This window comes from Procambarus clarkii, chromosome 9 (genome assembly GCF_040958095.1).
Source record: "Procambarus clarkii isolate CNS0578487 chromosome 9, FALCON_Pclarkii_2.0, whole genome shotgun sequence".
Taxonomy (NCBI): Eukaryota; Metazoa; Arthropoda; class Malacostraca; order Decapoda; family Cambaridae; genus Procambarus; species Procambarus clarkii.
In genome coordinates, this window is record NC_091158.1 from 11,655,787 (window position 1) to 11,668,664 (window position 12,878).

Sequence of the window (12,878 nt, forward strand, 5' to 3'; positions counted from 1 at the left end):
CTTGGGCATGGACTCTGTCTACTGGGAGTGTGTGAGCCAGGAGTAATATTCTTTGGTACTTGGGGTTACATGCACCTAGGGCCATCTTCCCAATGTGCCCTGAAAGTACTACCCTTGTGGCCCCCCTTCCACAAGTCACCTCAGGACTTTCTTTTATGAGAACTTTCAAATCCAGGGATCCCATCACAATGGTTGTACTGTATATAAAAGCAAAAACAGTATGGTGGGTGGAGAATGGTGGCAAGTCAGGTGAGGTGAGGGAGGGAGGGAGTGGCAGCCAGTGGCGGGCTGCCACTGCCACTCAGAATACCAACTTAGTGGTTTGATATGGTGAACACGAATGTAGATACTTATATATAGCGTCTGTATATAGTGAATAAAAGCAAAAACAGTATTGTGGGAGGAGAATGTGGGTGAGTCAGGTGACTTGAGGGAGGGCGTGAGTGGCTAGCTGGTACACGGCGGTCACTCCTCGTTACTTTTTGACTCATAATAGCAACTTAGTGGTTCGTTATGGTGAACAAAACATGCAGATACTTACAAATAGCCTCTGTATATAGTGTAATAACCGACGAAGTATTTGTTCACTGTTTGATGAACATAATTGAATCAACAATATGCACACCATATTTTTGAGTACAGCGATGATTCACTCATTTTATTATATAAATATATCACACTACACACTATTGAATAATATTACAGCAAAAAAACTACGAAAAATCAATCAGAGACATTGAAATAATTAGGTAATTATCTTTCTGGCAACTCCGGCCTGACAGCTGGCGATTCACAGACCGCCTGGGACGCATGCTGAGTCAGCGCCTATTTTTTGCCAGAATTCCCCGCCCTATAGCAGGCAATATATGCCACTTAGGATTTTTTTATTATTTTTCCCGTGATCAGTGAACACAAATTAACAGGTTAGGAAGATTTTTTTTTTTTTTTTTTATGCGTCTGTGGGTGTCAAATGGTATATAGCTCTGCGCAATTTAACCCTTGAAGTGCGCATCACGTCATATGACGTGCTGGACGTTGTTCCAGTCAACTGCGCATCACGTCATATGATGTGTTGGAGTACTACGCAAGATTTAAACAGCCCGCGGATACACAGGGTTCACAACACCTTCATCAGGGCTCTTGTAAACAGACGCCATTTTTAAAAAAAATCGTGGGCCAAACTCTCGGATGTTATTGGCCTCAGTATTGAGTGAGCAACCAAGCCTGACGCACGCAGCATGAGCTAACAGCACTGCTGTTCAGCTTGTGACCACAGCATCGCCTAGAAATGCCAAATTATACTTGTTCATGTTATTATGTAGCGATGATATTATTACAGAAGACCCCTGACTGTGATAAAACTGACCAGGGTTCTGATAATAGCAGGATTGTGGTGATATTTAGCGCTGTGCGCCATGGAAGGAGGAGTAATGCTGTGGGAGGGAGGGTGCATGGTGGCGATGTCTTTTGACTGTGTGTGGCCACCTTTTATTGACTGCACTCAGCATACCAGCTTAGTGGTTTGCTATGGTGAACACAAATGTAGATACTTATATATAACGTGTGTATAGAGGGTATAAACAGCAAGAGAAGGTTTGGAGCCGCCATTTTGGTGAGGGCGGTGGCGTCGTCTGCACGACGCCACCGTGCAGACGACGGTGTTGTTTACTGGTTACCACGATGGTCTTTGGGCACCATACCAGTTTATTTGTACAAGTATGGTGAATAAAACAGGTAGATATTTATATATAATGTGTGTATATAGCGTAATAACACCCCACAGTATTGTTGGAGGAGAAATATTAGTGCGTCTGGCCTTGAGGGCAGCCGCCGATCAGCTGACTGTGTGAGTAGCCACATCTTTGTGCCTTTACTCACCATACAAGCTTAGATGTACAGTTATGGTGAACAAAACATGTAGATACTTATATATAACGTCTGTATATAAGATATATAGTGTAATAACACCACACAGTATTGTTGGAGGAGAAATATTAGTGCGTCTGGCCTTGAGGGCGGCCGCCGATCAGCTGACTGTGTGAGTAGCCACATCATTGTGCCTTTACTCACCATACAAGCTTAGATGTACAGTTATGGTGAACAAAACATGTAGATACTTATATATAATGTCTGTAAATAGTGAATTATAGCAAAAACATTATTGTGGGAGGAGAATGTGGGTGAGTCAGATGACTTGAGGGAGGGCGGGAGTGGCTGGCTGATACACGGCGGTCACTCCCCGTTACTTTTTGACTCATAATAGCTACTTAGTGGTTCGTTATAGTGAACAAAACATGCAGATACTTATATATAACCTGTGCTTATAATGTAATAACCGACAAAGTATTTGTTCACTGATTGATGAACATAATTGAATCAACAATATGCACACCATATTTTTGAGTACAGCAATGATTCACTCATTTTATTATATAAATATATCAAACTACACACTATTGAATAATATTACAGCAAAAAAGGTATGAAAAATCAATCAGAGACATTGAAATAATTCGGTAATTATCTCTTTGTGGCAACTCCGGCCTGACAGCTTGCGAGCAACAGACCGCCTGGGACGCAAGCTGAGTCAGCGCCTATAATTTGCCAGACTTCCCCGCCCTATAGCGGGCAATATATGCCACTTACGATTTTTTTATTATTTTTCCCGTGATCAGTGAACACAAATTAACAGGTTAGAAAGAAAAAATAATTTTTTTTTTTTTCAAAATGACATGCGCCTGTGGGGATGACAGGATATTAAACCCCGAGCATGTTAAGGGTTAAGGGTTAAAAGCAAGACAAGGAGTCACAATAACGTGGCTGAAATATGTTGACCAAACCGCACACTAGAAAGTGAAGGGACGACGACGTTTCAGTCTGTCCTGGACCATTCTCAAGTCGATTGTGAATGCACAGTCGACTTGAGAATGGTCCAGGATGGACCGAAACGTAGTCGTCCCTTCACTTTCTAGTGTGTGGTTTGGTCAACATATTTAAAAGCAATTCTGAAGTTAGAAAGTGTAGCATTGGCCCCTCGCTCAATGTTCTTAATGTGATTCTCAGGTGATAGTTTTCTATCTTAAAAACCACATCTAGATCTCTTTCTTTATCAGACTTCTTCAAAGATTTCTCACATAATTTATAGGCTGTGTGGGGGGGTCTATTTTCTCATATTCCACATTCCATAACAAGGCATTTATTTACATTAAATTCCATTTGCCAAGTGGTGCTCCATATACTTATTCTGTCCAGGTCTTCTTAAAGGGCATGACAATCATTCAAGTTTCTTATCTTCCCTATTATCTTTGCATCATCATCAAACGTGTGTGTGTGTGTGTGTGTGTATCCTCCTCTATAAGGCCGAGGGTTCCTACAAACACAACCGGAGATAGTACCCCCTATATATTTTGTTATAAAAAATAAAAAAAAAACAGCATTGAATGTAATGAAACGCCATTTTCTGAGTGAGACATGGAGGCTTCCCGGAGCTATACCAAACTGATGTGTATATATATTAGACCATGGTAAGTCAATCGATGGAGTTCTAAGCCTACTGGGGACCACGAGCCAAAACCTGGGCCCCTCAGAGAGGCAAGAGGAGCAATGGCCTATAGACACCCCCATATAGTTGGAAGCAGTCTATATCTGCCATCTACCAGGTCAGGCACCCAAAAAGGTAGGCATCCCAAAACAAACTACAGCCGGTTAAAAATTTTAAACCATAAGCCCAACGAGCAAGCAGAACTCCCCAATCAGAAAACACGCAAACAAGCATGGTGTCACAGCAGCCTCCGTATAGCTCTGCAGGGAAGCCCTCAACAAAAAGAAAGGGCAGTCTACCAGCCAGGAAAACTCTGGCACCTTGTAACACACCCAGTAAGGAAAAGAGGGGTCAAACTCAAAAGAAGAAGGATCTGTTATCGAGATATAATCCAGGTCTCGCCGGAGGTAAGCCACAATGGCCTCCCACACCTCCTTAGGTGGGATACTGGAAGCCAAAAATCTCCAGAAGGAGGGAGTCGAGGATCCTAAGGACACCCGGAACCGAATCTGGGGAGGAGACGAACTCGTATCAAACTTGTACAGGGAGGGGGGGATAGGAAAACCCCTTCCCCCCGTAACATCAAGCGCTGCGCCGAGGATACTAACACCAAAGCAGGGTCAAATAGGGCCCAAGCCCCCTAATTCATCTCCTTCCCAACCCCAGGATCCTCCACGGCAGGGCCCCGGGGGCAGAGCCATCCTCCAAACCCCCTGCCTTTGGAGAAAAGGTAGAGTTCACCAGAAAAGCAGGAAAGAAGGGGGATGTCCACTAGCACGACCCGGAAGCCCTGTCAAAAGGAACAGACTCAAATGCCTCTGCCGCCAATCCAGAAGGGGCAGTCCCCGAAGCCGCCCAAGTCTCAACATCAAGAAAGCCCTGCCCCAACTCCAAAACCCTCAAACACTTGGGAGCCGGGAGCGGGAAGGACCAGGGCGCGCGGACAAAACCAAAGACTAACACCCCCAAGTCACGGTCTCTATAATCAACGCAGGGCAGCCTCGGGGCATCCGGAAAGGAAACCAACCGAGCGTGTTGCAGCAACCTAAACCTCGCATGCAACACTGAAGCTGCTTGCACCTGCTTGCACCTGAATATCAATAGCAGTGAACTGGGTGAACTGGAGTACAAGCAAGGAACACCACTCACAGGACTCTGGATCAAAGGTGTCATCAACCCAACAGGCAGCATGGCGGAGTCAAAAACTGTGAGTGTCACCCTGAGACAAGGGCATAGAGCAACCTTCAAACTCGCACGAAGTGAGATGGGACTCAGAGGATGCATCCATTGGAGTAATGAGCCCCATTGGGGATTTCCAGGGCCCTTAGGCTAACTGCTAAGGGAAGCCTAGGCAAGGTACTGCCAACTAGTTATCCCAAAACTACCAAGCAAGCAAACAAAATGCTGAACCCCTGCGACATGTGCAATCATGGGGACCTAGTGGAGGGTCACCCAAATAATATAAGTGGTCCTACAGCCACACCAGGCACCCAACACAACAGCTTCAGAACTGGGGTTGGGTAGCCGACACATTAGGTCTGGGGCCCCTCTTTCCCCACCTTGGGATGGGGGGAACTGCACAGACAGCAACATGGTGAATGTGATGATGTCATATGCTTGTTTGCTTGTTTTCTGATTGGGAAGTTCTGCTTGCTCATTTGGCTTTCAGTTCGCTATTTTTAACCAGCTGTAATTTGTTTTGTGATTCCTACCCTTCTGGGTACCTGACCTGGTTATCTTGAGTTATCTTGAGATAATTTCGGGGCTAGCGTCCCCGCAGCCCAGTCCTCGACCAGGCATCCTTTTTGTTACACACCCCCAGGAAGCAGCCCGTAGCAGCTGTCTAACTCCCAGGTACCTATTTACTGCTAGGAAACAGGGGCATCAGGGTGAAAGAAACATTTTGCCCATTTGTCTCCGCCTCCACCAGGGATCGAACCCAAAACCTCAGGACTACGAATCTGAAGTGCTGTCCACTCAGCTGTCAGGCGCCCGTAGATGGCAAATATAGACCGCTTCCAACTACATGCGGGTGCCTATAGGCCATTGCTCCTTGGGCCTCTCTGAGGAGGGTCAGGTTCTGGCTCGTGGTCCCCAGTAGGCTTAGAACTCCATCGATTGACTGTTGCCACGGTCTAATATATACAAATCAGCCCAGTATAACTCCAGGGAGCTGAAGGGGCTCTCTACAGAAAATATATATGTTTATAAATACATATATAATGGATTAAAGGTCAAAAACAGGGACTTATGAGATCATTCCAATGGATGGGTGTATGTGAAGCGGATGTTCATAAAATGGGGACTCATAGTTAATCAACTGACGGAAATATGCTGTTCTCTCTCAGTATTACTCATCATTACGTTCATGGTCCTAGTATTAAGCAGGCAACATATTCTTGCTTGAGGCATAGGCTATAAATAAAATCCAAGTCAATAGTAATGGTAAAAGAAAACTTGGTGAATATTTTTAACATTGTTCATTGATGAAAAATAAGGAATTTTGGGTTTATTAAATAATTCCAATAGGATATCTTAAAAAATCTATAAAATATTTTGGCCATTTTCAATGATTATTAAATAGAATTTGCATTGAATATTTGGGGTTTAGTTTCCAGGGTTTGGTATAGATGCTAACAGGTAAATTGCAGTACAGGTACTGTGTGAATGTTTATGATGTCTGCAGGTGATTGTTGAAGTTCTTCAGTTTGTTACTACATCTTTTCTTTTAATTGTGTTTATTTGGCATGAATGTTTTTTGTAGACCTTCTATGTTGCTTGTATATCCCTACTTTTTTTTTCTTTTTTTTTTTTTTTTAATATCCTTGTAGGTGATCAACTGAGTGATGATGAAACGGATAAATTGTTGAACCGTCGATCCTTCAAACCCAAACCTCTCATTATGTCTTTGGATGTTTCAAATGATCGTAAGTAGTAACCACTTTTCTGCATACTCGATATAACACCTTCTCTATCTGAGCTTGATGTAGTGAAACTTGTATAATAGCATGTCTAATGCTGTTTTGGTGAAAATTTCTTATAATTTTTGCCTTCTACATATTAACCACACAGCTATAAATGGTAATGTGACTTTAATGTTTGCATATTATATATGATAAGCTTTGTGTTTTTGTTAATATTGTATGTTGGTACTGTACATATTTTGGGGATTTTAATACTTTGTGCATCTTACTCTTACCATAAATGAGGAACTAAATGTAATTAGTGTATTGTGTTGGAAATATATAAATTCATAATCCATGGAATGATCGGATATTAAGACTGTATTTATATAATTTTTCTGGGAGTGCCCACTCAGTTGCTCCCTATGCTACAACCTGGAAACTGCCAAGCCTTGTGGAACACACTAGGACCCTACGACACACAAGTGTCTACCATGGGACAGGATTTGAATTTGGCCCACTCAGAGAGACGAAGGGAAGCCTTGGAACCAAAGATCACGACAGAATCAAGCAGAAGACCCACTAGAAAATCGAAGAGTTCCAAAACAGGAACTACTTGGACAAATTTGTAACTCCCAGATGGAATGATGCAAACAATTGTTTCTGTGGCCAGATTACCACCTACTGTACATATACTCACTACCAGATGGCAGGTTAGGCAACTTGGGGTCCCAAGTCAGTCAAATGGCACATTCACATACTGTCCACCCTGCCTCAACTCTATGGAAATGAATAATAATGACCAGGAATGGAAGCCACTGAGTGGTCTACTAGATAGAGGTATTTCATTACATTCAACACTGGAGTTTTGGAAGAGCCCCTTCAGTAGCTCCCAAATGCTATCTCACAATACAGTTTCAACAAACTCTCAATTCTGAAATAGAAACATACAAAAAACAGAACATAAAATGAGGACCAGGGCTTACCAGTGGAGAGAGAGGGTTGAAGAGATGGTCATATGCTGAGGCACTCACTATTGAAACACACTCCAAAGGTCATCACAATTGTAGTGCAGCCAAGATACATTCACCAAATAATGAGAGTCCAACATCAGCATGCAGTTGGTGTTGGCAAACAAAGCCAATAAGTCCACAAACTTACGGACATCATGAGAACTTGGAGTGTAATTACAAAACCCCCACTTCCAGAGAGGAGCCTACTGTATTTTGATCAAAAGTCATTAACATAAATTGTTAATGTGATAAATAGAATTTTAATTGTAACATAATAATAATAATACTTGTTTAACTGCTATGAAATGATTGCCTGATGACTTGACTTACATTATAACTAAATACCCCCGTAATTTGGCTAGCTGGCTATAACTAGCCAAATAACTCGATAAAAATGTAAATTAATTTTAGCTGTTGTTCTGTATTCAACATATCTTAACAGTTGTTATATACAAAAGGAATATATACTAATTTCCATTTACTGTACTTATTTTATAGTGATTACTGGAACTAACATGAGCATTGGCAATAAAGATTTATGTTATGTGAATAGTTGGTGGACTGTATTTGAATAATAATCTATAAGGTGAGTTTATTATTGTTGTGTAAATAGTATGTTGTGCTTGACTACATAAAACATTTTCACTTTCTTTTGTTTTCAGTGGTTGGTGGTAGTACATCAAGCAGTGTATACAGTGATGGTACTCTTGGTCGACCAGGATACTCCATGCCACAGTTTTCTTCTGCTGCTAGCCAAGGCTACAATTCACCTGCAGAAAATCCATATAGCCCTAACCCAACCAGGTACCATTAAAAATATATATACTATTTCATAACTAGCATTAGGTACCCATGAGCACCATTGGGTGCTCACCTGGGTTTAATTTTAAAGAAGGCTCATTGAGCCTTGTTGAAAAATACTGTCTTTGAACTTCCTTCTTATAAGTATTATTATTTGAATAATGACACATTATTGATGTAGATTCACTAGAGTGAGCCCCTTGCTTTAAAATTTTGCAAAATACCTGTTATTGCTTTTATGCCATTAAAAACCTTAGCAAGACTACTAGATTGTAATTATCTGTTAATTTACTACTTTGTATTCAAGTTCAAAGCATTCTTGTGCCAACTCAATAATTTGTGAGCTACTAAAAATATATGGAGACATTTAACACTATGTTAATTATTACTTTTGAAAGCAGAAACTTGTTTTAAGCAGTGAAGGTCAAGTTCACCAACACAGATCAAATATTGCTCTCAAACATGACCATACATATCCTATGAAGATCATCGTATCCTATGACTTACACCTTTAGGTCTCATTAACCTCAACAAATAGATTTTTATCCAAGGATTTATCTTTAACCCTTAAACTATAATTTGTATCGCAAAGATTTCCTGGGCATTAATGGTTTTTGAAGAAATTGTATGGTTGGGTTTAATTTTGGAAGTGTCAGAGGTATACAGGTGTCTAACAAAGGTAAAAGCCTTGTTAGACAAGCTTTTACCCTTGTTAGAGCTGCCCAATAAGGGCAAAGGTTAACAGCTGCTGCTTCAAGGGCAGGGCCCCACAGCAGCCATCACAAAAGCCAAAGGCCAACAGTTGCTCGAAAAAAGCAATGGCCAACAGTTGCTGTTTCAAGAGCCGAGGGCCACAGCTTCCACAACAAAGAGCAGAGCTCAACAGCTGCCCGGCTGTTGACTGGGCAGCTGTTGAAAGGTGTAAGCTGTCTTGAAAAGACAGCTTACACCTTTAGGTGAGATTATCACACACCATAACCCTCTCCAAAAAAGCAGCAAGCAGGAAAATCCAACTCTTAATAAAATGGAAGACACATCATAACCCACTCAATGTAGGAAACCAGGTAAATAACTTTCAGGATGCATAGAATACAGTTTTGACATGTGTGCAGGCAGAAGTAAACATTGTCAGATAAACACCTAACCCCAATATTTAGATGAGAAAGACAGTAATCCGACCACAAACCAGTCTACAAAATCTTTGCCTTTGCCAGTTGGTAAAGGACAGTGGATACACAAACATGCACACACACACGCACGCACGCAGAACATTCACTGAAAACATAGGCCCACTGCATATGAAGCAAAGGTAGTTAGCACTAGCAGAGTAATACTTGGTGGTCTCTTTCTAATCAAAGTGTCACTTGTAGGAGATTATTTGAGTGAAGAGGAATGCATCTGATGAGGTTACCCAGGGTTGGATTAAGAATTCTCCATTGTCTCCTTCTTACACATATGGTCCACAAAGACACACTCAAAAAATCCCTATTAAATCGAGGATGATGCTCACACTAATCCAGGCTGGAATTTGCTGAGCAAGAGAAGTAGGACTCTTACCTGTCAATGACAATTGACAATGTCAATTGACATTGGAGTGACAATGTGCTTTATGATCAGAAATGACAATATAAAATGAAGTACTATACATGAATGGGCGAGTTTTGAAAGACATTAGAGTGACATAAGAAATGCAGGAACTGAGGATTACTTACTGTGCAACTGTTTGATGATTGATTAAATTGACAAGACTAATATTTTTGCATTATATTTTACTTACAGTAGTGGTATGTCTGCAATGCTTGGGCCAGGTAATATGCCTCTCGATGGCATGCCTCTGCCACCCCAACCTACACAGCCACTGTTGGGAGGTCTTGGTGGACCTCCTGGGCCATCCCAATACAGGTAAAAATAATTCTAGAATGGTTTTTGATTTAAGTTGTTAGACATGGTAAAAGCCTAGTTAGATATTGACATGTTTTCTGCAAATATTCACTTTGCAGGTTTTATTAACCCTCTAACTGTGCTCCCCATACACATACATTCACAAAGAATGAGAAAGGTACCAAGAAAATGGTCATCTTGGTACCAAAGGCTTGAAAATTGTCAAACCTTTAATGCATTCTAGTGAATGCATTTAATAAAGGTTTATCACAGAGTTTATAATCTGAATATTCTGGTAGTGGCTCAGCTTCACTAACCTGCCAGCTGTGCCTATACCCAAGGCGAATTCGCAGAATGACTACATCACATTGCCTGGTCCGGTTACTGTGCTGATAAAACTGAATGTGTGTCTTTGATAATGAGTAGGACGAAATTTTCATCTCTGGAAGAACTTCTCGTTCAGATACTTGAGGCCATCGTGGTACAATGATTAATGGGTGTTTGTGGGAAGTCCAAAGATGCAAGTTTAAACTCATTCATTCCTGTAATATTTTCTCATATATACATAACATTACCTGTATTGGGATTTCATAATGCATTATTTTTAGTTAAGTACAGTAGAAGGTTGGGACAAGTTAATTATTCAGTGAGAAACACATAGCACAATAGAGAGAAAAAGAGTAAGGATAGTAAAAAATAATTTGAGATACAGGCACCCTGCAACTTACAAACAGGATGTATTAAAAACAGAATATTTACATTATTAGTTTATAATTCAGAACCAGATTTCTCATAGGCAAAATGCTTTAAACGGGGGAGGCATTCCCAGACCACCAAAAATCAATAAACATATACAGTAATCCAAATTGTTTTGACAAATAATTTAAGAAATACTGCTTTTTAATTATACTGAATGATAAAGTTGTCCTATGTGTCTGCTTTGGTGCTCTTTGAAGAATGAAGTGATGTAAGAAAATCTGTAGGAGCCGTGATGAGGATTCGAATCTGTGTGCTCAGTGTTCCCAGGCACACGTTCTAGACAACTAGGCCATGACATGGTCGAAAGGATTGTAACCTGGGGTACTACTGCACCTTTTAGGATTCCTGAGGCTTCCTCTGAAGCTGAACCAGTCTCACACAATCCCCCCCATGCACTCTGGCTCTGCCATCTTTGAATGTTCTACCTCTGACGCTCCTGTTTCAATACACTGAGAGTAATGACACCATTGTGATGCATCAGAGAAAATCCACAGGAGGATTTTCTCCTGTTGATTTTCTCATCGATGCATCACGATAGTGTGATTACTCTCTTGTGTAATGAAATGGTATAATTACTATAATTTTTATAAAACCTCTTGTATGTATGTACTTTACCTGAATAAACATTTATTCATTTATTTAAAAGAGAGGGCAGTAAATGATGATGATGATGTATATGTACTAGTGAACTATCAACACACTTCATCTTATCAGCCACTGTTGAGGCACTTTCCCTTGATTAAAAAATTTAAATTGCACATTAGTAGCACTACTTATAATGTATGGGCTTCAAAATTGATTCATATAGTAAGACTAGGTGCTAAAATGAGGACTGTGAAGCCATTCACGAGATCAGATCCTCATAAATCAGATGTTCTTAAGTTAGGGACCCACTACAATGCATTATAATCTCAATCTAAACCAGGTAGGAAAGCCAAGACTGCTGAAGGAATATGGTGTGGGGTTGCAGGATATTACAAGGAAACATTGTATACATTTCTGATACAGCAGGTTTGTATCAGAAATATTTTGACATTAAATATTACATGTGAAATCACCATGCTCAAACTGTTGACTATAAATGATGATCATATTGCTAAGTAAATGAAGTTAAAGTACCGTTGGTACTTTTAATTCTTTAACTTAGCCAGTTACTGGACGGATTACCACAATAAAATAGTCATGCCCTTTGCTTGGGTAACTTCAACATGGCATAAAGATTTGCTGTCTCCAACAGAGTATAACACTCATTTATAGTATTTTTTAAGGTTAAATTACATCAAAGAAAGGATTTATTAATGCCTTCCACAGCATGTAAAATGGCAGTTTACTATGTTGACCAACCCACACACTAGAAAGTGAAGGGACGACGACATTTCGGTCTGTCCTGGACCATTCTCAAGTCGATCGACTTGAGAATGGTCTGGACCATTCTCAAGTCGATCGACTTGAGAATGGTCTAGGACGGACCGAAACGTCGTCGTCCCTTCACTTTCTAGTGTGTGGTTTGGTCAACATATTTCAGCCACATTATTGTGACTCCTTGTCTGCAGTTTACTATAATTTATAAATTTTCAGTTCTGTGAATGGTGAAGGTAGTAACACACTGGGTAAGCGGTCAGGTAATCCTTTACGCAGTTTCAGTGTCCCAGCACCGCCTCAGTCTGCTCCCACAACACCCCAACCTAAACACATTGGTAAGTTTTAAATCTATCTTTAAAATCATAATAAATTTTTATTTCCATTTCACAAAATCACTGATGAATTGTGCACAATCAGCAGACTTATGCAACATTTTGATTCTATATCTGAATCATCGAGCTCTAGCACATGATGAGTAATCCTGATTAGACAATTTTTTTTAACTATTTAAGTGTGGCAAGGCAGGTTACAGTTCTCTTGAGTACTGTATTGGAAAATGGGATAGTCCAAAAATGTTGGGTAATTATTTTTTAAATTAAAAAAGTGTAGCACGGGTAG

General features: G+C 40.6%; 1 protein-coding gene across 1 annotated transcript in view; it reads left to right on the plus strand.

The window, feature by feature from the left end:
• The window catches only part of LOC123766238 (neogenin protein frazzled), a gene marked incomplete at its 5' end in the record, with an annotated part of 79,128 nt that overhangs the window by 59,196 nt on the left and 7,054 nt on the right, over nucleotides 1-12,878 (plus strand). The window contains 4 exon segments of the mRNA XM_045755259.2: nucleotides 6,373-6,468; nucleotides 8,120-8,261; nucleotides 10,038-10,160; nucleotides 12,477-12,595. Coding sequence (XP_045611215.2) covers nucleotides 6,373-6,468; nucleotides 8,120-8,261; nucleotides 10,038-10,160; nucleotides 12,477-12,595 — 480 coding nt within the window.